Source organism: Ptychodera flava, chromosome 17 (assembly GCF_041260155.1).
Source record: "Ptychodera flava strain L36383 chromosome 17, AS_Pfla_20210202, whole genome shotgun sequence".
Lineage (NCBI taxonomy): Eukaryota > Metazoa > Hemichordata > Enteropneusta > Ptychoderidae > Ptychodera > Ptychodera flava.
Genome location: NC_091944.1, coordinates 17,310,825 through 17,336,707, shown reverse-complemented (window position 1 = coordinate 17,336,707; position 25,883 = coordinate 17,310,825). Strand labels below are relative to the sequence as shown.

Sequence of the window (25,883 nt, the reverse complement as noted above, 5' to 3'; positions counted from 1 at the left end):
AAGTTTTTCAGCAGTTTTTTATTCTGGGTAATGACTGCGGTCATAATATCTGAAACACGTTTTATTGATCTTCAAGGTATAACTTGTATGTAACGCATTGTCATGTACGGACAAGTAAATCTTCATTTTGACAATAAACATAGTATGATGAATACACCATATACCAAACATGGGGTGCCAATAGCAAGTTCAGGCTGAAAAATTTACAGTATGACCTTCATGACTGTGGACAACAGTGACAACAAATCAGGTGCAACTCTTGATTTCCGCTTTTGGTCAATGTGCAAAAGAACATTGACAGGTGCATTATAAAGAAACACTAGATGGGTCATGCAGAAATCCTATGACAAACCATCAGTTCATAGGATACCCAGTGAAGTCCACTTGTACAGGAATTCTGTAGATATATGGAAAGTAATCTTAACAAAACAGTCATGTTAACATACGTGTAGCCGTTGATTCCATCCACACATGTTGCACCATTCTGACAGGTGTGGTCAGTACACTCATCGATTTCATTATCACATGTCCGCCCATCATAGCCTGGTTTACATTGACACTGGTAGTCATTGACAAGGTCTACACATTGTGCTGTGTTGGTCACATGACAGGGAAGTGATGCACACTCATCTATGTTCTCAGAGCAATCTTTGCCTTGGTAACCTGTCAGTGAAATGAAATGGATGAGTTGGCAAAAGGAAGTTGTAGCGCCCTCTTGAGGCCAATGATCGATATTTCTAAAATTTTAATCATTTTATTTCTGTACCAGGAAGGTGCATTTCTCTATGGCTAAACTGAGTAAATTTTTTCTCTTTATAGTAATTTGTTAGCATTTACATGGCCTTCAAGTAGTTTACACAGCTTTCCATCAAAATTAAAAAATGGCCTGAGTTGAAACTAAAGATTCACTGTAGTGATTTGAATGGACTAATAATTTCTCCATCATCTGCACACTAAAAATAGTATAGGCCAAACCAGGTGCCTTGATATGCTTATTTTAAACGTCACTTAAATGTGAGCAGCTCAACCTGGACATATTGAAAGCAGAGAAGTCATCAAGAAAAAAATGCCACTATAATGAAATTAACTTTTGGCAATGACCTAGAATTCAAAAACAACTCAAACTTCCAAGAGCATTTCATCTTTTCACCCCGATTCCCTGTAAAGAGGTCCACAATCACCATTGATAACAATAGGTTTGGACAAAACCATTGTGTTAAAAGGGTTAAAATACACTATTCTCCTTTAATTTTCTCACCCTGTCACAACCCTCCTATACATTTCTTAAACCTTCCCAATATGAACAATGGTTAAAATAAACTATCATATACTTTCCACAATAAACAATCGTTACAATAAGCTATTACTGCATGAAAGTTAATAACAACATTTTAACTTTACCTGGTAAACACTGGCACACATAATCATTGACTAGATCAATACAGGCGGCTTCGTTATGGCATGGCTGTGACTGGCATCATCGATTTCAATGTCACAGGTGAAACCAACAAATCCATCCATGCATTCACAGGTGAAGTTAGCAACCTGGTCGATACATGTGGCCCGTTCTGACAAGGTGAACTGTCACAGTCGTTGAAATTGATTTCACAGTGAGTTCCAGTGAAACCTATAGAAATTAAAGAGGGCCGGGTAATGATGTCATAGGTATCTTTAGGTTTATTGAATTTGTACAGAGACACACAAGTACAGAAACAGACAAGTGGAAAAACATACAAGTTTGTATGGTCTTGACATTGGGCTAATACACATGACAACACTACACAAGTCATCTGACTAGTATTAAATGACGTTTGACCTGATCACCATCAATGCCCTGTGAACAAACCTACACTCACCATCGATAATGATGGGTCTGGGCTAAACAATGGCAGTGAAAGGGTTAAACTGACAGTGAATTTCTGGATAAAAGCACTGAAAAAAGATCCCAAAATCTTCTGAAGCACAAATTTGACCTGAATGAAATGTGATGACTAAAATGGCAGTAATGTTTCATTTGTATTATTGAATTATAATAGCTGCATTGCCCATCATCTTCAATAATAATCTATGGGAACAATTCAAAAAGTAATTTTAATATGTGCACCATTTTTTATTTTTTTAACCTATCAATTTTTTAATCACAAAATTCCTCGTTAACTATGCAAGTGACCTTTGTCCTTGGTCAATGGGATTTAGCAAATTCCAAAATTGTCAAGTTTATAGTTATATAGGCACAGTAAACACCTGAAATAATAAACGATGTAACAGGCTAAACTTATTTTCTCTTCTGATTTGCAAATCTTAATTTCATTTAGTCATGATATAACAACAAGTTGTGAATACAGAGTCTAATGTCAATTTCCATGGTAACGTGTATCATATTCTTTTAATGACTTACCATCTGGGCAGTAACATTGATAGCTATCGATTTCATCCCGGCAGATGGCACCATTCTGGCAAGGCCCGGATTCACATTCGTTGATGTTGATCTCACAGTTGAATCCCATGAAGCCTGATAATTGCAAAGGGGAAAAATTTGTGTAAAATACATATTATTTTCAGTTTGAAAATTGCTGCAAACATTCAGTCTAGGCCATAGAGTACAACATCAAGAAAGAACCCTGGTTGAACAGGAAAAAAGTAAACTTAATTATATTAAGGAATCGACAAAAAATCACTCAAAAGTTAAAAAATCTCTACATTATGTATATTGTTGCAGATAAATTATTTCTTACAAAATCATAATGCATACAAGTTCAAACTGTTAGCTCCACAATTTTCAGTTGACAATAAACCTGAACCAACAGGTATTTGAGTTATACATTTTTTTATATCACTGAAATTAAATCCTAGCTGAAAGAAAAACTTGTGCAATAATTTGCAACGCTTTTGACTCCTATACTATGATCGTGCCAGGCAATGAATCAACAGGTGGTTATTGGCTAATATATATAATCTCAATTGCTTTTCTGATTAAAACTTTCTGAGAATTTTCCGAAGCAATCAGCACTGTAGTACTAATTTCCCTTTGGGTTAACGCTTATTTACAGAAACTGTGAAGTAATGTAATGTTACACCACAAAATCAACAGGTGGTTGTGGGTAACTTTTTACTGTTGAAAGACAGAAATCAACTTCAAGCTAATTCCTGATAAAATGAACTTAAAATGAAACCTTTCAGCCAAGTCTTGTACAAATTTGACTAACTACAGTAACTTTGATATCTGTGTAAGAATAACTCTAAAAGCACTGTCAATAACTCTGAGGTGCCTTCAGTAACAATATACGTAAACATCAATATACATTCAATTAAATTCCATGTTACTGTCATACTTTGTATTGTTTGTTTTTGCTCAAAAACTACTGGCTTTGCTGAAACCTGAAAAAAATCATTTATTTCTTAAAAGTAAAAGTTTGCAGGAATAATGGTTAAACTGCGTGTTTGGACCCATTTCCTCAAGTTACCCCCCCCCCCCCCCCCCCAGCAAACCATCAAAAGTGTTGGGCAGATCGTCCATGTAGCCGACACGAACACGAAGTGTCTGTTACCGGCTACCAAAAACTATGAGAAATAGTAAAGAATGAGCTACAAAATAACTATCAGTTTTAAGTAGCAGGTAGAATAAGTCTGTGCCTTTGTAAAAAATACTATAAAAATAGTCGAAAGTGAAGAACCAGCTGAAAGTTAGGTGAGGAGACCTTGACCGCATATCATTTGCATCTCATTGTCGGCTACATGGACTGTGTGCCATCAAAAGGTTGACCTCTAAGTGTGTGTAAGACTAGACTCTCTCACAGCCCCTCGCCGGCTATGCCTTCGACCATATTAGCACCCTCAGAAGTTGAACCGAGCGAAGCTCGGCTCAGCTAGCTGGCGAAGCCAGCACCAAGTTCCACTACGCTATAACCCGGCTGGCTCGGTGAGCCTCGCTTGCTAGAAAGGCCATTGAGGGCGCATCACCATATGGTTGAGGACACGGCTGCGGAGTGGACAAGGGGCTGTGAGAGAGTCTCATGTAAGACATAGTGGATGGTTACACTATCACTAAGCCTATCAGTCTACTGATGATAGTTCAGTGCACTGTGCAGGGCACAGGACATGCACAAGGGTCATGCTCTGCTATGTAACCTTTGAACTGTGGGCAGAAGCAGTAGATTAACAAGGCAAGTGAATTTAACCTGTTCACCCCTGATTCCCTGTAAACAGGTCCACAATCACCATTGATAACAATGGGTTTGGGCCAAACCATGGTGGTGAAAGGGTTGAAAGTTAACAGAAGTAGTATAAGGTAGTATGTGCCATGAAAGTGAAAGCCTTAAATTTTTGCTCAAACTTTCCTCAATGAATCTTTCAACTGTACTCTTTCAAAACCAAGAATAACAAGTCCTTGACAATGACATAGTCCCACTTGTAATAGGAGTATTAGTCTTGATGGGGCAGGGAAATGAGGTCATTAAGAAGTATCACTGGAGTGTATATGTTCAGATCTATGGACACATAGGTCTATGTCATTGTTCCCAATTTGAAACAAGAGGCATGTCTAAGTATCACTGGAGTGTATATGTTTGGTTATGGTTCTAAATCGGGAAAAAAGATCAGACCTCTAGCTGTATTGGCCAGCCAAGAAATACATATGTGCATAATAAATGAGGTACAAGATGTGACATCTTATGGTCTATTATCCTAACAAAATTGAAGCGTAAAGAACTTGTGGTTACTGAGTTATGCATATATATGCATATTCAAGGTCAAAGGTCATCAAGGTCACAAGACATTTTGAAAAAAAAACAACATTGTATTGCTAATTAATCCATATATGCCAAAATTCAGACCTCTAGCTCTATTGGCTTGCCCACATTATATATGGGCATAATTAACGAGGTAAAGCATGTGTTGTCATAAGGTCTCCCATCCTACTAAATATAAAGGACATAGCACTTGTGGTTACTTATTTATTGACATAATCGTGTATTTTAGGTAAAAGGTTATAGAGGTCAAATGACATTTTGTCAAAAAATTTCTATCCTATAGTCTATCCCTATATACTAAAAATCATACATTTAACTCTATTGGCTTGCTCAAAATTAGATATGCACATAATCAATGAGGTACAATATGTGGCGTCATAAGGTGTCCCATCATACCCAATATGAAGGGTGTAGCACTTGTGGTTCCTGAGTTATGGACAAATATGTATATTTGAGGTCAAAGGTCACCGAGGTCACGTGACATTTTGTCAAAAAAATTGTATTGCTAAGTTATCCCTATATACCAAAAATCAGACCTCTAGCTCTATTGGCTCGCTCAAAATTAGATATGCGCATAACTAATGAGTAACAATATGTGGCGTCATAAGGTGTCCCATCATACCAAATATGAAGGGTGTAGCACTTGTGGTTACTGAGTTATGGACAAATATGTATATTTGAGGTCAAAGGTCACTGAGGTCACATGACATTTTGTCAAAAAATTGTATTGCTCAGTTATCCCTATATACCAAAAATCAGACCTCTAGCTCTATTGGCTCGCTCAAAATTAGATATGCACATAATTAATGAGTACAATATGTGGCGTCATAAGGTGTCCCATCATACCAAATATGAAGGGTGTAGCACATGTGGTTACTGAGTTTTGGACAAATATGTATATTGAGGTCAAAAGTCGTTGAGGTCACATGACATTTTTTCAAAATAATTGTATTGCTAAGTTATCCCTATATACCAAAAAATCAGACCTCTAGCTCTATTGGCTCGCTCAAAATTAGATATGCGCATAATTAATGAGGTACAATATAAGGCGTCATAAGGTGTCTCATCATACCAAATATGAAGAGTGTAGCACTTGTGGTTACTGAGTTATGCACAAATATGTATATTTGAGGTCAAAGGTCATTGAGGTCACGTGACATTTTGTCAAAAAAATGTATTGCTAAGTTATCCATATATACCAAAAATCAGACCTCTAGCTCTATTGGCTCGCTCAAAATTAGATATGCACATAATTAATGAGGTACAATATGTGGCGTCATAGGGTGTCCCATCATACCATATATGAAAGGTTTAGCACTTGTGGTTACTGAGTTATGGACAAATATGTATATTTGAGGTCAAAGGTCACATGGCACTTTGTCAAAAAATTGTATTGCTAAGTTATCCATATATACCAAAAATCAGACCTCTAGGTCATTTGGCTCGCTCAAAATTAGATATGCGCATAATCAATGAGGTACAATATGTGGCGTCATAGGGTGTCCCATCATACCATATATGAAAGGTTTAGCACTTGTGGTTACTGAGTTATAGACATATATGTATATTTGAGGTCAAAGGTCACCAAGGTCACGTGACATTTTTGTCAAAGTGTCTGAGATATCTGCGTGAACGGATGGACTCACGGACGGACATGACCCAATCTATAAGCCCCCTCGACTTTATCTGTGGGCACTAAAAACTGTGTCACTGCATCCTTTTTGCAATATGAATACGATGATAAACTAAATTTTTATTTTTCTTGGCCTTATACATGGGAGTCTATCGACTGCCTTATACCACAGGCGACCCATTAAGTATTACTGAGTTTTTCACACAGTTTTCTCTATCCATTTCTCTACTTTCTTGGACTTATCAGGGATTTTACGGGTTGGTCAACATCGCGAAAGATAGGAATGGTACCTTTTTCATTAACATCACTATCTTTCCGATGTTGACCAACCTCTGATAAGTCCACGGATTAGCATAATTAGTTGTGTTGACTAATTAATTACAGCATGTGTGTATGAGAGATATACGTCCATGTAATGGAGTGTAAAATAAATAAAGAGTCGCAGAGGCTAGGTTAGGTTATATAAACCATTTATTTTATTTACTCCGATCAGTCAGAGCATGAAGAAAGGAGAGAAAATGATAGAGAAAACAGTGTGAAAATCTCAGCAATACTTTATGGGTCGCCTGTGCTTATACATGGGAGTCTATGGACTGCCTTATACATGGGGGTCTATGGAGGTGAAAACTAAAAAGTCCTCTAACACGGCCAAATTTGATCGCATTGTGAAACAAATTGACGTGCATCTGTATGAGGTAGGGTACTATCCTTGAACCAAGTTTGAACAAAATCGCTCCAGGCGTCTCTGAGATATCTGCGTGAACGGACGGACGCACAGACGCACGCACGCACACACGGACGCACGGACATGACCAAACCTATAAGTCCCCCCGGACGGTGTCCGTGGGGACTAAAAATCAGGAGTCACCGTGCAAATTTTGGTTCTAGAGAAAAGAGACCAAAGATTTAACAATGTTTGAAATTCAAAATGGCCCCAATCTCTGTGGAGACTATGAAGAAAAATGAAATTTTTGATTTTCAAAAAACTAAGATGGTGAAAAGTTTTCTTACACCAAGAGCTTTAAAATGAACACCCACAATGGTAGATCAGAAAAGAATTGTAAAAGTTTGACAGTTTAAATATCTGTTCCCGAAGCACGTTCTACTTTAACCACAAGATAGAAGTGAGCTCAGACTGACACTGATGGCTTTGTTTTTCTTCAGAGCAAAAAACACAATGACAACAGTGAGTACAACTGAAATCACATACATGTAACTCACATATAAAATTCATAGTCTCTGGAAATTACTATTCTATCACACACAAATCATGTGATTATCACATGAAGATCACATGCTACCAACATGACATTACCTTCAAGACAAGTACAGGTGTAGTTGTGACCATCCTCTGTCTCTATACAGTTAGTTGCATTGTTCAAACAGAAACCCTGCGCACACAGGTCGATGTCCACCGAACAATCTTCACCAGTGAATCCTGCAAAAATTAAGAAGTGTTATGAGAACATTTCATAAAAACGTATCAAAAGAAAAAGTCAATATTATCAAGTTTATGCAGATTGCATCTAACTTTTGAATATACATCAATGTTTATTGGTCATTACATTCATGGCAGGGTTCTCCACAAAAGATTATGAGGGGTGGGTCACCCTTCTGTTTTCAAGTTGGCGCATTCTATTCATATGTTAATAACAGCACAAAATGATACATTTTCACAACAAAAGAGCATGCAAATGTACACTGAATACCCCACTTTTTTCAAGCTGTGGAGAACACTGCATCATGGGTAAAAACTTACAACCTGGTAAATCTAAACATTAACAACTGTACAAGAGGGTCAGTCCGTAGTGTTGATGGCCATGTACAAAATTACATAAAAATTATTCATTTTTAGCATGAAACAGATACAGTCTTTGAGAGAATATGTACAGATGAGCGGTATCTGATAAATGTACACCTACATGTATCACTGATACTTCACTTTCCTGTAGGAAATAATATGATTTTGTGGATCAAGGCCAAATTGCTTCGTTTGTTGAGTTCAGAAGTAATTATTCTTTGTTTTGACTTTGTATCCCAACACATTTACTTTTTTGGTGGTTCAAGTAAATCGTCATTCTTAGAATAATTCAAATTATATGGCTTTTTTATTATGTTGGCTCATAATCTGATACACACATTGTACAGTATACCCCCTAACCCCATTCTCCCATTAGTTGTTTACTGTCTTTGAATAAACTTTGTTCTCGTCATGCTTCTGGGTGCAGTAAACAATCTTTTTGACTCTTAATGATTGCAGTAAAAAAGACAAAATCATGAAAGTTACCTCTTCCACAGTCACATTGGTAACTGTCTACCAAGTCAATGCAAACTCCACCATTGAGACATGGATTGGATTCACATTCGTTCAGCTCTGTCTCACAATTCAGGCCGGTGAATCCACGAACGCACTGGCACTGGTATCCTGCAATTCCGTCAACACAGGTGGCGCCATTCAAACATGGTGACGACGCGCATTCATTGACATTTATCTCGCATTGCTGTCCAATGAAGCCCTGTTGACATGCGCATGTAAAGGAAGTTATCCCATCCACACAGGTTCCGCCATTTTGGCAGACGATTCCATCACAGTAATCTATATCTGTTTCACAATACTGTCCTGAATACCCGATCGGGCACCGACACGAATACGTTGTCTCTTCTTCTACGCATGTCGCCCCATTTTCACAAACGTTTTCATCACAGAATGCGATGTAAGTCTCACAGTCCCTCCCTGTGTAGTGACTGGTACAGTCGCAGGAGTAATTGTCCTCGTCTATGACCTGGCATGTTCCATTATTTTGGCAGGGAAGGAAAGAGCAGTATTGATGGGATGGAATTTCACAATGTGTACCTAGAAGAAAGAACACGGCCTGTTAGATCAAGGTATTGCAACTATGTAAGGTTAAAAAACCATCCCATAATATCACCTACTGTATACATCTGCATACAGTATTTTATTAAAGTTTTAAGAATTGGATCATGCAGGATCTTCATGTAAAATCTTTCTTCCACTAAAATCATAATTTTTGTTTCACAGAAATGGAGAAAAAATTCTCTGAAGCCTTTGTACAGAAAGAACATCTATCCCACTACTTTTTTTATGTGTACCCTGTCTTTTTACTATGCAAAGTCAGCTTACGACCAGCAAGTAATTAATACCTTTTGAAATGAATAGTGAAACTTATGTATCACAGCTTTCATACACATATATGGTTAAATAACTGTTATTAAAATAAAATAAAATTTTCACACACTGGTATATTTTATCACTGATTACAATCCTTTTCCATCCATAAATAATGGTTCACTGTTTTCTCCTGTTTTATTACGCAATTTTTGATTTTGATAACACGTTGTTAATGCATGGAAGATCGTGTATAACCATTTATATATACACACACATACTCACAGCAAATTTTCCCCTGAGTCAGAAAACATTTATACAGCAAAACTACAAAATTCTAACTTTCAATTTCAACGCTTGCATATGCGATAAGACACTTTTGTCATGCTTATTTGCAGTTTGCAAAAATTACATATTTCATTTTTTCTGAGAGGATACTTTGCAGAAAAGGCGAGATGAAAAACTATTTTTGAAAAGACATTACATTTCTGTTACTGGAAATTGCATGTGATACTTGCAGTCACTTTGTACAACCTGATGTTGTCTGGTTTTTTGCAACTGTAAACAGAAAGACATCAGCACAGAATTTATTCAATGAGTCAAAATTGTATCTTTTGTTGAATAATGAGTTCTGCTATTTGACAAGACTACCAGCAACTTGAACAAACCCATCGCATTGAATCTATAGTTACAGGCTGTCAGTATCATACAAATCAAATTGGCTATTTTATATATTTGATTACACAACACAGAATTTGTTTTTCATCCAGGAATGGCCCTAGTACCGGCAGGTCTTTGAATAAAAAAATTCAATTTGTGTGAGGCTGACATAGCATAAGGCAATAATCCTTTCAAAAATTGTCTTCTGAAAATTTTTGATCCTGCTGTATTTTGATTTCTCTGAATGTGATAATCTTGTATGGTACATATGAAGCAATGTACCATGAGTTTATAGCCTAGGGCCATTGTCTAGCTATGATGCAACTTCATGTGTAGTAAATTTGTCAGTGTGCTTGAACTTGAAACAATATATTCCACAGCCTGTATTTTAAACAAAAAAAGTTCCTGAAACATTAACTGTGCACAACTGACCTACACAAACTTCAACTGAGATCACAAACAATATCTGCAGTAATTGAAGTGACAGAACGTCACTTGATATTATCATACTCTGTTTGATTTCATTTTCTCTTCTTTGCTTCTCATTTTAATGTGCACAATATTACACGAATTCTAAAATAATCAAGCTACATGCAGTATTGATGTCTCATAGTAAAGAAAAAACTCAGCAATCTTTTACAGAATGAATTAAATCAGTTTCACAAAATTTAAAAAAAGATTATTTGTATTTCTTTGCAACACCCCTGTATCCCTATTTTCAACAATTGTATCAGTGTGTGGAGCTCTAATTGTTTGGGCATGGCACATATGGTACACTGGGTGTGACCCTAGTTTGCACAACATCCCACCCATTCACAGATTTATACCTTACTCACACTACACTGGATACAGTTATAAAGTCACACAAAAATCAATGGGTTTTTTTCACACAGAAAATGCCTTCTTTATAATGCAATCATGGTGACATTTAACATCAGAAATTTACAAACAAATCTAAACATATGCATTGATTTATTAAAAATTCATTTTTCAAATGAAAAATAACTTCATATGTTTAATTCCACAACTTACATACTCCTACTATATCATTACTGCTAATTATTTTGTTTAATTAAGCACTGTGTGTTACTTGCAAAATTTTATATTTATCAAAGAAATCCTGCAAAGTACGGTACATGTAGATATTTTAGAAACAAAGTATCACAGAATATGCCACACATTGCTGTTTTAATAATCCTTGTTGTAATTCCATTCAGGATATGTCCTCATTTTCATATCGTAGATATCCACTAACAAATGACAATGCATATAGTGTTGTATGTAATCAATGCTATATGATTGGGCACTCAACAGGTCAGCAAGTTGTCTGCAATTATTTTATGGAAACTGCTGATATGAATTCTGCAGAAGCTGAGAAATCTACTCCTTGTTTGATAAAATTGAAAATATCAAAGATTCTTTAGTGGGGTACACAGTTGTCGGAACCATGCTCAAAGGTCGTATGGGACCCTTACGACCAATGTACACACTGTAGCCAAGGTACGATGGTGATTGATGAAAGTTAAAACATGTCTGTCATAATCTACATCGTATAATTTAAATGTTGCAGCTATGATGATGAGGTGCATCTAGATATCATGCACAAAAGACATTGTTTTTAAACAAGAAACTTGCACAGGCGCAGTTGCAACAATTGTTTCCCTTCAACTATGTGACAAAAGGTAAGAGTCTGAACTACAATGAGTACAATATCTTTAGATCAACAATGATCTAAAACAAATGTGTTATTGTAAACGTATTTTGAAAAAGACAATTTACATCATAGACTACTAGATCTATTCATCACACATTATTGCACTATTCAATTTTCATTTCACTTTTTTATTTCAGTGGTTCATCCTGGTCTTGAGAATTACAAAAATACCGTCAAGGACACTATGTGCTCACATTCGGTTTGAATTGGTCCATTCAAGAAATATTTAAACCAGGAAAAACAAGAATGACAAAAGCAAATAAGGTCTCCAACTAAGGTACTGGAGGTCATCCAACTTAGGTACTGGAGGTCATCTTTAGGAACATGCATGTCAACTTCTATAGCAATGGTACAAGCAGATCCTAAATACATAAGCAAATGTCAACAACAAAAAACAGAGAAGGCTTGATAAAAAGAAAAGGTGGGAGTGGGCAAAAAATGCACAAGGGATCTGGTAAAAAAGTAATGCTACATCATTGATCTTCTAAACCCTACCCCCTCCTGCATATCAAATGTTCCACCCTTGGTATTACATAAGACCAAATGACAGGAAGTACATTTACAACCTTAGAGATTTTTAATTAACCCTTTTCCTGCCGAGCGCCCTTGTCCGTTATTCTGCCAAGTCAGTAGAAAACCGCCCCATAATATGTGCCTGCAAAAGATTGGCTCTCCTGCATGTTATCCTGCCAGGCATTTTGGCAGAAATCGCCCATTTTCAGGGTTGTTTTAGCCGTACTTATACGTGTTAGACTTTGATAATTTCTACATGCCCGTAGACAGGGGAAGGAGCTCAAGGGTTACTGCAAAAAAAAATTGAGGTCACCGGCTTTGTTTGCCCCTGGGAGTGCGTCATTTTATTGCCGTTTCATGTTTATTTTTTCGGAAATAAACTCCTTCAGTATTACGCACGTCCGCTAGGCACAAACATCACCTCACTCGTCTGTTAGTCAGAGACCCCGAGGGTCGTGCTAGGGGTGCAGAAGCACCGGCAAACCTGTCCTGTTTCCCCAGGGTAGGGTCAATTGAATACGTACCTTCAACGACTTGGCAGTGTAGCACAAAAACTACGTTTTTGCCGTTGTATTAACGACATGGCTGAGCCATTGAAGCACAGCTCCACGTAGTTTAGCCAGCTCAGTTGGGAGTTGGTTTACGAGTGTTACCGTTCATTACTGACTTAATCGAGTGGTCCTCAGTCAGGTACGGGTTTGTACCGACATGGCTTGGGCTGCAGCTAACCAGTGATAACCAGTCACTACACCCAAGTCTTCAGTTCACTTTTGCGATGCACGGGTGCAACGCAATATGCTTCCATTGTTCTAGCCATCGACGTGTCCACATGCCTGGCAGCCATATTGTACTGCTAGCTGGTTTGCATAACAAAAGCAGTCCCTGCTAAATGCAGGCGGTATCCCCGTAGCAGACTACGCATTGACCTTATGTGCCCTTTTGAATTCTCTGTACGCAAACAGCGTACGTAGTTACCAATGCGTCGGCAAGAGGATACGTTTGCCTGCAAACCAGAGCCAATACTTCGGACGATGGAATAAATAAAAAATCCAAAGCTACGTCCATTGAATGGCACGGCCAAGGCGGTGAAGGACGTTGCCTGGCTTGAACTTGCAGAGCTGAAGCCCAGCTTAGTACGTCGGACACCAGTTTGTAATGGTATTTCCGAGTCGTTCATATCCGTTCCATCAGAGGAACAAGTGGAGGAACAAGTCGAGCCGTCCCGTCAAAAATACGTTCTCATTTTCAGTCACGCACAACTGAATAAGTGACTTTCGTCTCGCACCATCGGCATATCTGCCAAGTTGTTTGCAAGAGGTAGCCTTCTAGATTAGCATTGCCGAGTTGGTCAAGTTCGGCAGCAATCTCTATAGTGCCAGGCAGCCAAGTACGTCCAACTCCTCCGCCAGAAAACGTCACCATGCTATCCTGCCAAGTCCGCTAAAAGCGGTAAAAAAAAACCAGCCCCCCTCGGGTGTGGGGGACTGGCGGACAGGTTTCTGCACCTTTCCCTGTCTATCGACTCCCTGCGAACCCATTTCGAGGGGAAAAGGCGTTCCTTGTCAGAAAACCTGTCCTCGGATGACCCCTAAACGCATAGGGGATAGCAAAAACGTAGTGCCGTCGACTTGGCAGGAAAGGGGGTACCCAAAAAGGGCCCGATTTCCACGGGTTGGTAGAATAACGGTCACCAGTGCTTAGATTCTGGCTACACCGAATTTCAAGCGGATTTTCACCGACTCTGGCAGGAAAAGGGTTAATGCCAGAGTGTTATCATTCTAATGTAAACAGCACTTAAGTTAGTTACAGATTGTGAAATGCCTTCCACTGTGGGTGGTGATTACAACATCTGGAATTATCCTGGATCCAAATTTCTCATCAGTTTTTGTATGTCTTACATAGAAAAGTTGCAAAACTTGGTCAAAAATGAAAAAAATCACCTCAGCTTTGTTTTCTGGATCAATTTTCCTACAAATTGGTATCAAATATGACAAAATTATGTTCACAGCCTTCAAAATTGTCTCACAACATATCCTGGGTTAGTACAGGTCATTTAAGGTCACAAACTGAGAAAAGTACCTAAAATATACAAATTTTGGGTTTCCCAACACTTTGAGCAGAAAATTTATCTAATAACATCTTTCAGGACTTTATACCAAATTACAAAGCTATCAAACAAGGGACTTTATACCAATTACAAAGCTATCAAACAAGTAATGTTGAGATAAAGTTTTCTTGACCAAAAATGACGATATTGTCTTAAAAATACAATTTTTTATATTTCAGGACAATTTCCACATATCTAACTATTGTCATCTCTGTACGTCTGTGTACGAAATATGAAAGCTGTCTGTCAAGGGGTTTTAAAAAGGAAACACTGTCTAAGATTTTTTGACCAAAAATGACAAAATTGCACAAAAATAGTAATTTTCCCAATTTTGTCATAATTTCAACAAATTAGAAGAGTAACACCCTTGCAAAGAGACAACCCAAATTTGAGAGCGATTGGGCCGGCAGTTTCAGAGAAGAAGAATTTTTACTGAAAATGAGAAAAATCACAAAAAAATTCAGCAAAAATACAAAATTAAAGATATCTTCACAATATTCATCAAACTGTATAAGTTTAATCTAAGGTACTTGCACACAAATTTTCAAAGCAATCAAAAAAGCGGTTCTTGAGTTATTAATTCTTAACCATTTTCACATTTTGTAAGCTCATTTGCATAATTTTGGCAATGCAGACTTCATTTGAACAAAATCCCATCTATAGCCCAGGATGCATTCACACACCAAATACCAAGCTGAAACATGCAGCAGTTTGTGTGTTTTTGATGTTGACGGACATACTGTACGTACATACATACATACATACATACATACATACATACATACATACACACATACATACAGACGCCATCGACTTCAGCCTATACGATAAACTCACATTGGTATAACCAAATGTGAGCTAAAAAAATGTTAACCTAATACTAAGCAATGAAAGGCTCAAAATGTTTAAAAATGTTCAGCAATTGACTGCTTTTCCTACTGTTTAGAGATAAAAATAAGATATTTAGATAAATAGATTGAGTAAAACCTTACAAAATACTGTCTACCTATAATACAGTAATCTTTTTCCCAATTTGGAAAATAGGTATCAAAAAAATTCGAGTCAACTGAATTCGGCATTAAAAAAAGGAATATATGATGACATCAGTCTGTACTAAATGTAGTCTGTGTTGAATTTCCTGGCAACAAATTTTTTGTCAACTGACAAAATTAGATGTGTCATGCAATATGCATACATAGCAATCCTTTGTCACAGACTAGTGTCACATAGAGTTTTGAAGTAACCCGACATTGTTTATCATTGGGGTTGAAAATATTTGAGCAAATACAACGATTTCATGAGTCTTAGCTTCATTCTACTAGAACGATGCACCGTATGGTGTAATGTCTGATTGAACAAATATATATCAGTGACCTTGGACAATGCTATATATTCTCATTGAGTAAATGATAAAGTAGAGGCCACAGCGTTGTTCATAACAATATACATGTACAGATGTTACACCCTTAGTAGTGAAATATTCAGGGTAAGATGACTGGGACAAATATTTATAGCTTTGTGAAAATTGACACACCTATGAATTATTGAACAAGGAGAATGCCGCGACAATTTGATTCTACCATTGATATCTGACATTTACAAATAACAGAGTCAAATTAATTTATGAAACTTATTTAGTTCTTTTTATCATGATTAAACGGGCTAGTTTTGGTTACACACATTAGGTGTTCACAAATTAACCAAAAGATAGACATGCACTTATACTATATAAGAGCTGAATTTAAGCATGGGTAATTTGCCATCACTGGCATACAACTTTTGTCACATTATTTTGAATCCTAACACAAGTATTCTTTAATTTTAGCCAGTAACTTTGCCTTCAATTTGAGCTTAGTCCAAAATATTACTAGATAAGAAACATGAGATTAATATTTTATAATGCTTCATATGTTAAAAAGAAGAGCATATGAAAGCTATTTTTTGAATACAAAATGCACAATCTTCCAAGTACTTGATACATCAAAAATAAAGAACGGCATCCATGTTTTTTCAAATTTGCAAAAAACACAACTGTTGATCTGTGCTGCAAGACCATGTACCGGCAATGTTTCAAAATTTAAATCCCAGCCTGACTATTGAAATCAAATAGTTGTGAATTCACCTTCAAGAAAGTATGGCCTTCTTGTCTTTTGTACTATTGGTCCATTTTTATTGTTCTCCTGACAATAGAAATGTTTACACCTATTGTTACCAGCAGCTCAGAGGCAAACAGACTCCAGTCAGAGGAGCTCACTGGAGTCAGTCCAAAGTATTTTACATTCACAATGTAACTGAACAATGGTTTGAATTTCAAAAAGAGTCCATGTCGGGGAAGCCATGCTGGCATTTTCAGTTACTTCAAACCAAATCTTTGAACTTTTTTCAGTGTTTCTAAGTTAGTTCTTGCTGTTTCAGCTCAGGTATGTATGCAGTAATGCCAGTATGGGCGCACCCACAACCACTGAGTGAGTCATATGTACAATGCATAGGGTCATTACACAAGTGTCGCCTTACAAACAATTCACACTACAGCTTACCTGAGAAAAGACCCGGTGGACAAACACACTGGTATCCATTGACCAAATCCGTGCAAGTTGCACCGTTCTGGCACGGCTCGGACAAGCATTCCTGGATATTCTGGCTGCAGTTCCTGCCCTGAAACCCTCGGGCACACAGACAAGCATAGTCGTCGACCAGATCTACACATGTGGCACCGAATTGGCAAGGCTCTAGGGCACAATCATCAATGTTAGTTTCACACGAATCGCCTGTAAATCCAGCAGGACACTGACAACTACAAAGCAGACAGAACAGAGAAAGTATGAGAAGCACTCCCACTAGGGAGTAACATCGATTAGCCATGCTCATTACAACTACATTTTCATAATAGTTTCCCCCATTTACCACTCGGAAATTATGTTTGGGGCTCCCTAAGTCCCTCAGTATAATGTAACCATAGCTAGGGAGTCTGAAAAACTTTCACTTTCCCCTTCTTGTCTCTAGAGGGCAATCTTGTGGAGGGACAGTGATATATGTTATAAAATTTGGTGTGAATAGGAGAACAGCTAAGAAGCTCACACTGTGGTGCTGTGTCAAATGCTCTGCGACGGAAAATGTAGCATTAAGTCTTTTATTGCTATATAATATTGATTTACTGGAATATGATATGAATATGATACATTTTTCTGGTGTAACACTCAGACATTCTTGCTTTTGGGGGCAGTAACAGCCTTCACTTCAGCAGTCACTCCCATTCAGGTGAGTGAACGATAATTACAATAATTTTGGTCTTTGAAAAAAATACACATTCTATCTACAGGATGGTAAATTACTTAGTAAAGGTCAGTGTTATATTACTACATGATTTCAAGTTCATGTTAGGTAATTCCATGTTTGTGTCACTATTAAATTGAGACTGATTATGCAAGCTTTTCCACTTGTAGCTTTCTCTTGCTGCAGTTTCATAGCCCAGAACTCTCCCCGGTGATTTTGACCAAAATCGCTGAGGAAAGTTGTGGGCTACAGAACTGCAGCAAAAGTTTCTATTATCAGTAAATGTACTCTAATTACCTTCCGATGGAATGTAACGGTGATGAAATTTCAATCAAGTGTGACAGAAGTCGACAGAAAAGTGTCAAGTACAAGGTCGATGTATGCTGTGTACAGGTTCTACTGACAGTTGTACATTTCAGCTGTCTGTATGGTGAGAAAAGTGTTAAGCTTTGACAGGAAAAGCAATTATAGTGAGGGATTAAACGGGACCAAACCAAACATGAACAGCCTGATAATCAGCAGTGACTTTGATTTGAATGCTGCCCTCAGTGGCAAACATTTATTGACACTCAGGACAACGATGTTGTGGAACCTCTACAATGCCTGCAGCACAACATGATATCAACAAAAGATGCAGAAATTCATTTGAATGTCTAGCTTATACATGAAACATCCAATTTAGAAAGTAAAATCGTTAACTACTGTTATTCAGAAAAACCTGTACGAGCTGCAGAGCAAACAACTGAAAGAAATTACCTGACAGCGGATCCTTCTTCAATACAAACACCGCCATTCTGACAGGCCTTTATTTCACAGGGAGTCATTGCGGTGCTGCAGACAGGATCCGTGAAACCAAACTGACAGATGCACGTGAAATCATTGACAGCTTCAATGCAAGTTCCATTGTTCTGGCATGGATCACTGTAACACTCATCAAAATCAACAGAGCAGTCTTCACTAGTAAACCCAGGAGGACAAAAGCAGGTGAAATTACCGTCCACGCTCTGGCAGATGCCACCATTTTGACATGGCTGACTCAAGCAGTTGTCAAGTACAGTTTCACAGTTCACACCAGTGTAACCAGGCAGACATACACAGCTGAAGCTGTTGATACCATCGACACATGTCCCTCCATTTTGACAGGGTGTACTGTCACATTCATCAACATCAATGCTGCAAGTCTCTCCAATGTATCCAGGCAGACATACACAACTGAAGCTGTTGATACCATCGACACATGTCCCTCCATTTTGACAGGGTGTACTGTCACATTCATCAACGTCAATGCTGCAAGTCTCACCAATGTATCCAGGCAGACATACACAACTGAAGCTGTTGATACCATTGACACATGTCCCTCCATTTTGACAGGGTGTACTGTCACATTCATTGACATCAATGCTGCAAGTCTCTCCAATGTATCCAGGCAGACATACACAACTGAAGCTGTTGATACCATCAACACATGTCCCTCCATTTTGACAGGGTGTACTGTCACATTCATTGATATCAATGCTGCAAGTCTCTCCAATGTATCCAGGCAGACATACACAATTGTAGCTGTTGATACCATTGACACATGTCCCTCCATTTTGACAGGGTGTGCTGTCACATTCATTGACGTCAATGCTGCAAGTCTCACCAATGTATCCAGGCAGACATATACAATTGTAGCTGTTGATACCATCGACACATGTCCCTCCATTTTGACAGGGTGTACTGTCACATTCATTGATATCAATGCTGCAAGTCTCACCAGTGTATCCAGGCAGACATACACAACTGAAGCTGTTGATACCATCGACACATGTCCCTCCATTTTGACAGGGTGTACTGTCACATTCATTGATATCAATGCTGCAAGTCTCACCAATGTATCCAGGCAGACATACACAACTGAAGCTGTTGATACCATCGACACATGTCCCTCCATTTTGACAGGGTGTACTGTCACATTCATCAACATCAATGCTGCAAGTCTCATCAGTGTATCCAGGCAGACATACACAACTGAAGCTGTTGATACCATCGACACATGTCCCTCCATTTTGACAGGGTGTACTGTCACATTCATCAACGTCAATGCTGCAAGTCTCACCAGTGTATCCAGGCAGACATACACAACTGAAGCTGTTGATACCATCGACACATGTCCCTCCATTTTGACAGGGTGTACTGTCACATTCATCAACATCAATGCTGCAAGTCTCACCAATGTATCCAGGCAGACATACACAACTGAAGCTGTTGATACCATCGACACATGTCCCTCCATTTTGACAGGGTGTACTGTCACATTCATCAACATCAATGCTGCAAGTCTCACCAATGTATCCAGGCAGACATACACAACTGAAGCTGTTGATACCATCGACACATGTCCCTCCATTTTGACAGGGTGTACTGTCACATTCATTGATATCAATGCTGCAAGTCTCACCAATGTATCCAGGCAGACATACACAACTGAAGCTGTTGATACCATCAACACATGTCCCTCCATTTTGACAGGGTGTACTCCCACACTCATTGACATTCATGCTACAAGTCACACCTGTAAATCCAGGTGCACATAGACAGATGAAGCCATTTTGTCTGTCCATACAGATGCCTCCATTTTCACAAGGCGCACCAAGACAATCATTGATGTCAATTTCACAATTCTGTCCTTCAAACCCAGGTGCACATGTGCAAATATAGCCATCAACATCATCTTCACATGTGCCATTGTTCTGACATGGATAACTGTCACATTCATTAACGTCGATTTCACAGTTGTCTCCAGCGAATCCCTGCACACACTTACAAATGTATCCATCAATTATATTTTCACAGGTTCCACTATTCTGACAGGGCTGTGAAAACAGAAGAGAAAACGGATTACATTTCCAATTTTAGTTTCGTTTGAGAATTTCATATAAAGATACATGGGTGTACAAGTAGGCAGCTTTGGTTTGAGATCATCAGAAAGAATTTCAGGTTTTGCTTCCAAATTCAATAATATTTATCCCTTAATTTCATAAAGCTGTATCCATATAAGAGTTTGGGATCAGAGTAAAAGCTATATGTACCTTCCTCAATGCCTTATTCCTGCCCCAAATATTAATTGCTCCTTAACAATCAACCTGAGAACATTTTTCTGAACTACAAATCTGATCATTGAGAGTGGTTGTGACCTTTGCACTTTAACCTCACCTGACTTTCACATCTGTCGAACCCAATCTCACAATGGACACCTTCAAAGGCAGGACCACACAAGCACTGATAGTGGCCAATGAGATCAACACATGTACCTCCATGCTGGCATGGACTGGACGCACATTCATTAATCTCTTCACTGCAGTTGCTACCTGTAATACAACATCAGCTATAGTAAGACTACGTTTTGTTTGTGGTTCACAGACCCGTCCATCTGAGAAGTTTGTAGTCATCTGCTACAAAAATTGATGCCAACTGCCCAGAATCTGCTTCTATGGAAGGTGCGATGTATATCAGAATGTGAAAGTAACAATTTCTACATTCTAAATTGATAAAAGAAGCATATTGCACAATAAATATCTCTTACTGTTAATTATTTGTATTATCAGTTGATACGAAACTATGTTTTTGTCTGAGAAATGCACTCGGAATTCAATCTTGAAATGGCAAAATCTTTTTATAGAATTACACCAATGCTGTGTATGACATGAATGACTAACATGAATGAATAAGAGTGAATAATCCCTCACCGTTGTATCCAATGGAACAGATACACATGTATTCCAAGCCCACATCACCATCCACACAGGTTGCATTGTTCAAACACAGAGAAGAATCTTCGCACATGTCAACATTGGCTTCACAGTTCAAACCAGAGTATCCTGCATATAAGAGAGATAGCATATAACACTGTTTATGACTCAGACACAAAGTTTTAAAAAACTTCAGGCCAAAATTTCTTTACAGGGGCAGGTTTTTGTCAGCTTTATCCCTACGTTAATTGACATTCCATCATGGAATTATCCAGCAGAAGAAAAGAGTGCGACATATTCAAGACCCTGACATGATCAGAAATTCCAGAATTTTTTACAGAAGGCAATATTCAAAATTGGACACTGTGCTGCATGGAAAATGGCAAATTTATGCTTGCAACCAGTTTAGTAGCAATTCTGTAAAGAATTCATTGAGAACAAGGACATGACAGGGATTCACAAGCTTGTGGATTTATATGAACAACAACGCCATGGTAACGTCATGTAGGGGTAATATATATGGATACATGCCATGTACCTGTATTTTCTAAGAATGTAAAGAAATATTCTAACCTGGTTGGCAAGCGCAGTTGTAGTGTGACTCGTCATTTGTACACAGTCCACCATTCTGACATGGATTGGAATCACATGGAGTGACTGCTCGGTCACAGTGAAAACCTGAAGTAGAAAGATCAGAATACATTATTTTTTAGAATTACTGTAAGGAGCAACAAGCTCAGAAAAATCTGCTCTCTTTTGAACACCATTGATAATTTTATGCTTTCAAGCTCAAATGTAACTATTTTTATATTCAACTTGAACAAAAAAAAAACATTTGTCTGCCCCACATCTCTCAATACATTTGGGTGAGTTCCATTGTCCCTAAATAGGGGTGTCAGGGTGGGCAGATCAAGTGCCCGAGGACTGGACCAAAAAGCGCTTTCCTGAAATATGTAGATTTGGAATGCTGATGGTAAACAGGCAAAAGAATAATTGTACTTCCTGCATGATATGAAATACATGCAGGACAACTAGGTAGTGTTGTGGGACCACTGGATTACCTTGATTCTGGTCTTGGGACTACCAAATGTTAGGTGAATTTGCTGAAAATTGTCAATCACATTTGCAATGTCTCATAGTATAAAGGAAATAGCCAACACATTCCTCTACATTAAACAGACTAATAAAATGCATAAACCAGATCAAAGTGCCAAAGACATGGTTGATATATGATCCAAAGTCACAAGGAATACTACGGTAGTTTAACTATAATCATTTTTTTCAAGCGTCTGTGGTTGAGCTTACCTATGAAGCCTTCCATACAGGTACAATTATAACCAGGAATGTTCAGAATGTCAGCAAAATTATTGCAAGTACCACCATTTTCACAGGGTTGAAATGTACAGTAGTCGACAATCAGCCCACATCTCGTGCCTAAGGGAGAAAAGAGAGATGATTACGCCTGCAATGTAATGATTTTCAGAGATAGCTGACAACATCAGTTTGTCTAGAAAGTCCTTTGCTGACTGTGATAAAACATAAAGATAAAATATCATTTGGTCAAAAGTAGTACCGAACTACATCTGAGGTTTACTACTAGCAACAAAGATTAATAGTGCTGACTACACTACACAACAACACAATAATGACTGCCTCCTGACTATCTCAACTGTGAGGGCATCCTTTAGGAGCAAATTGCATCCTGCTTGAAAAGTTAATTAGGAACAGACCAAATATTGAACGTGCCTTTGTGCCAATGTCATTACAGCTGACAGCAAACTTCAATAGTACACAAACATTTGAAACCCTTTGTAAATCAATCTAAAACTTTTATGAAAGAGTTGTGAACGGCTGGAATGCTCTTATTTCAATGGTTCAACCATCTTATTCTTTTCTGTATTCATAAAACTATCTTATGTACAAACAATACTAAGGGTAAATCAGGGAAAACTCGTCACAGGACTGTCAATACAGAGTCTTTGGCACATACCTGTGTATCCAGGAAGACAGCTGCAAGTGATAATATTTGAAATCACAGAACATGTTCCTCCATTTTCACATGTATCATACTGACAGAAGCTGGCTGGAATGCTGCAGTCATCGCCGACCCACGCCAGTGGGCAATCGCATCTGTAACCGTCTCCCACATCAACGCAAGTTCCTCCGTTGTAACACAGGTTGATCGTGCAATAACCGTTTTCTCTGTCGCAGAACTCGCCGGTCAAGCCAGGTGGACAATTGCAGTAGAAACCATTCACCAAATCTATGCATGTGGCGAAGCTCGGGCAGGGATTGGTCTGGCAATCGTCAACATTGATATGACAGTTGCGACCTGCATATCCAGCTGAACATGCACACGCAAAGTCACGGAAAAGGTCGGTGCATGTGCCTCCATTCTGACATGTGGTTGGCTCACACATTTTTATCCATTCACTGCATGTCGGGCCTGATCATGTAAAATGAAAGCAGACAAGTCAATAACGAATATTTCAACGGCTAATATTTATAGCAGGACATATTACTATTAATTTATACACACAAACATACGCATGAATGCATTCACATAAATAATACACATCTACCGATATGTAATCATACACTTCATTAGCCTGTTCACCCCTATTCCCTGTAAGCAGGTCTCAAATCACCATTGATAACGATGGGTTTGCGCCAAACCATGGTGGTGAAAAGGTTAAAAGTGAAATGAACTCTATGAGAAATACATGAGTGCATTTCATTCATCTACTCACCTTTTTTTGTTTTCTTACCACTTTTTACTTATGTTCATATATCTAGTGTCACCCTGGAAGATGACTCTTATAAAACAAGCAATTGTTTACTCAGAAATTAATGATCAGAGGTTTGGTGACAACAGGATTAAATATTAAGTGAGATCTTCTACCATCAGACTTTGGTACATTCCCATTGTTTTCAATAGGTTGGATGGAATTACATGGATGTGGGGGTGAAAGGGACATTACCTGTGAATCCTGGGTCACATTGACATTGATAAGTACTTGATGATATCATAACACAGCTGCCATTGCTACAGAGGTCCGCATCACAGTCTCCAATCAACTCAGTACAATGGTCACCTTTGATAGATAATAGAATTCATTAGGTGTATCATCTAAGAGTGTTATGTCTTTCTTACATACACACACTATCACTTATAATCACAAAACATGACATGATAAGATTTGTTAAAATAGGCCACAACTTGAAACATAACACTATAATGTATTCCTATGTTTTGACTTTACACAAAAATATAAACGAAGGATCTGTCAGCTATATTACAAGTAAACTACTCACCATCAAAACCAGGTGCACAGACGCAAACTGATGCATTTCCAGAATGCCCTTGGATGACATCAAGGCATGTGCTACCATAGTGACATGGGTTGTCATGGCAACCATTGATTTCTTCACAATAGTCCCCACCATATGGAGGGTTGCAGTCACAACGAAAACTGCCCTCTAGAGGCCTACTGAGGCAAGTTCCTTGCCCGGCGCAAGTTTCAAGATCATTCTCTCTCTCACAGTTCCTAGGCTTGACTGTCACATTAAGTCTGAGTCCAAAATCGCATCGGGAAAATGGACCATTCAGTAGTTGAGCAAAAAAATTCACCCCTGGTTGCAAAAGTTCCGGATCAACAATGACTGTTTCTTGAGTAGAGTAAGGCACAATCTTCAGTTCATTTGGATATAAGCTGCTGGGACAGTTCAGGAAATCCTCCTCTGAAACCTTGGCAGCATTTATGTACGGCAATGGTATACCAGCTGGCGTGACAACAAGAGTGTCTCCCAGCTGCATTTCGACAGGACACAACTGTGGAAGGTAGTTGATCTCCAGGGATTCTACTCCATAGCATTCACGGAAGCTGTTGCAGACTTTGTCCAGTGACCAGGAAACGGTGACGTTCCTGGGAGTTGACCTCCACTCCGAGGACTCCTCCCAGTAGCATGTGATGCTTTCCACAGTCAATGGATACAGTGCTATTAGCATGATCCATAGGACTGGGCCACACCCGGAAGATGTATAATGATGACGCATGGTAGTACTGTAATACATCGATTGAATCATAATGCAGTGTGGTTCCCCCACCCATATAGTTTTTGTGTGATTATTCTACTCTGTGACATTTCATTGTGTCAAATACAATTTATTTAGTTCATGGGAAAGCAAATCCATTTCCCGTTCCCGGTGTAATGCATGGCATATTACACATAATCTGATATTCAATCCTAGAATGTACTATGACAACATCAAACGGATGTGATGATATCAAAAGTAGCTTTTGTACTACATTTTCTCCCCGGTGGCCTATGACAAACTATGCAAGAAAGCACTTTGAACTTCAATCATGATGTGTG

The 25,883-nt window shown here is 38.4% G+C and overlaps 2 protein-coding genes across 2 annotated transcripts in view; both read right to left on the bottom strand.

The window, feature by feature from the left end:
- Positions 1 to 660, bottom strand: part of LOC139115655 (protein eyes shut homolog) — a 59,287-nt gene extending 58,627 nt beyond the window's left edge. The window contains exon 1 of the mRNA XM_070677945.1: positions 447 to 660. The gene's annotated coding sequence lies outside the window, so the exon portion shown is untranslated. The remainder of the gene's footprint in view (positions 1 to 446) is intronic.
- On the bottom strand, positions 329 to 25,515 carry LOC139116642 (fibropellin-1-like). The gene is made up of 12 exons (XM_070679237.1): positions 24,822 to 25,515; positions 23,497 to 23,952; positions 22,812 to 22,940; positions 22,080 to 22,184; positions 21,504 to 21,635; positions 20,971 to 21,125; positions 18,532 to 20,630; positions 17,040 to 17,296; positions 8,669 to 9,235; positions 7,697 to 7,819; positions 2,399 to 2,512; positions 329 to 663 (listed from the first exon to the last, which is right to left on the bottom strand). Exons 1-12 carry the CDS (start codon positions 25,513 to 25,515, stop codon positions 329 to 331), a joined length of 5,166 nt encoding a protein of 1,721 aa, XP_070535338.1.
- Positions 25,516 to 25,883: the final 368 nt, after the last annotated feature.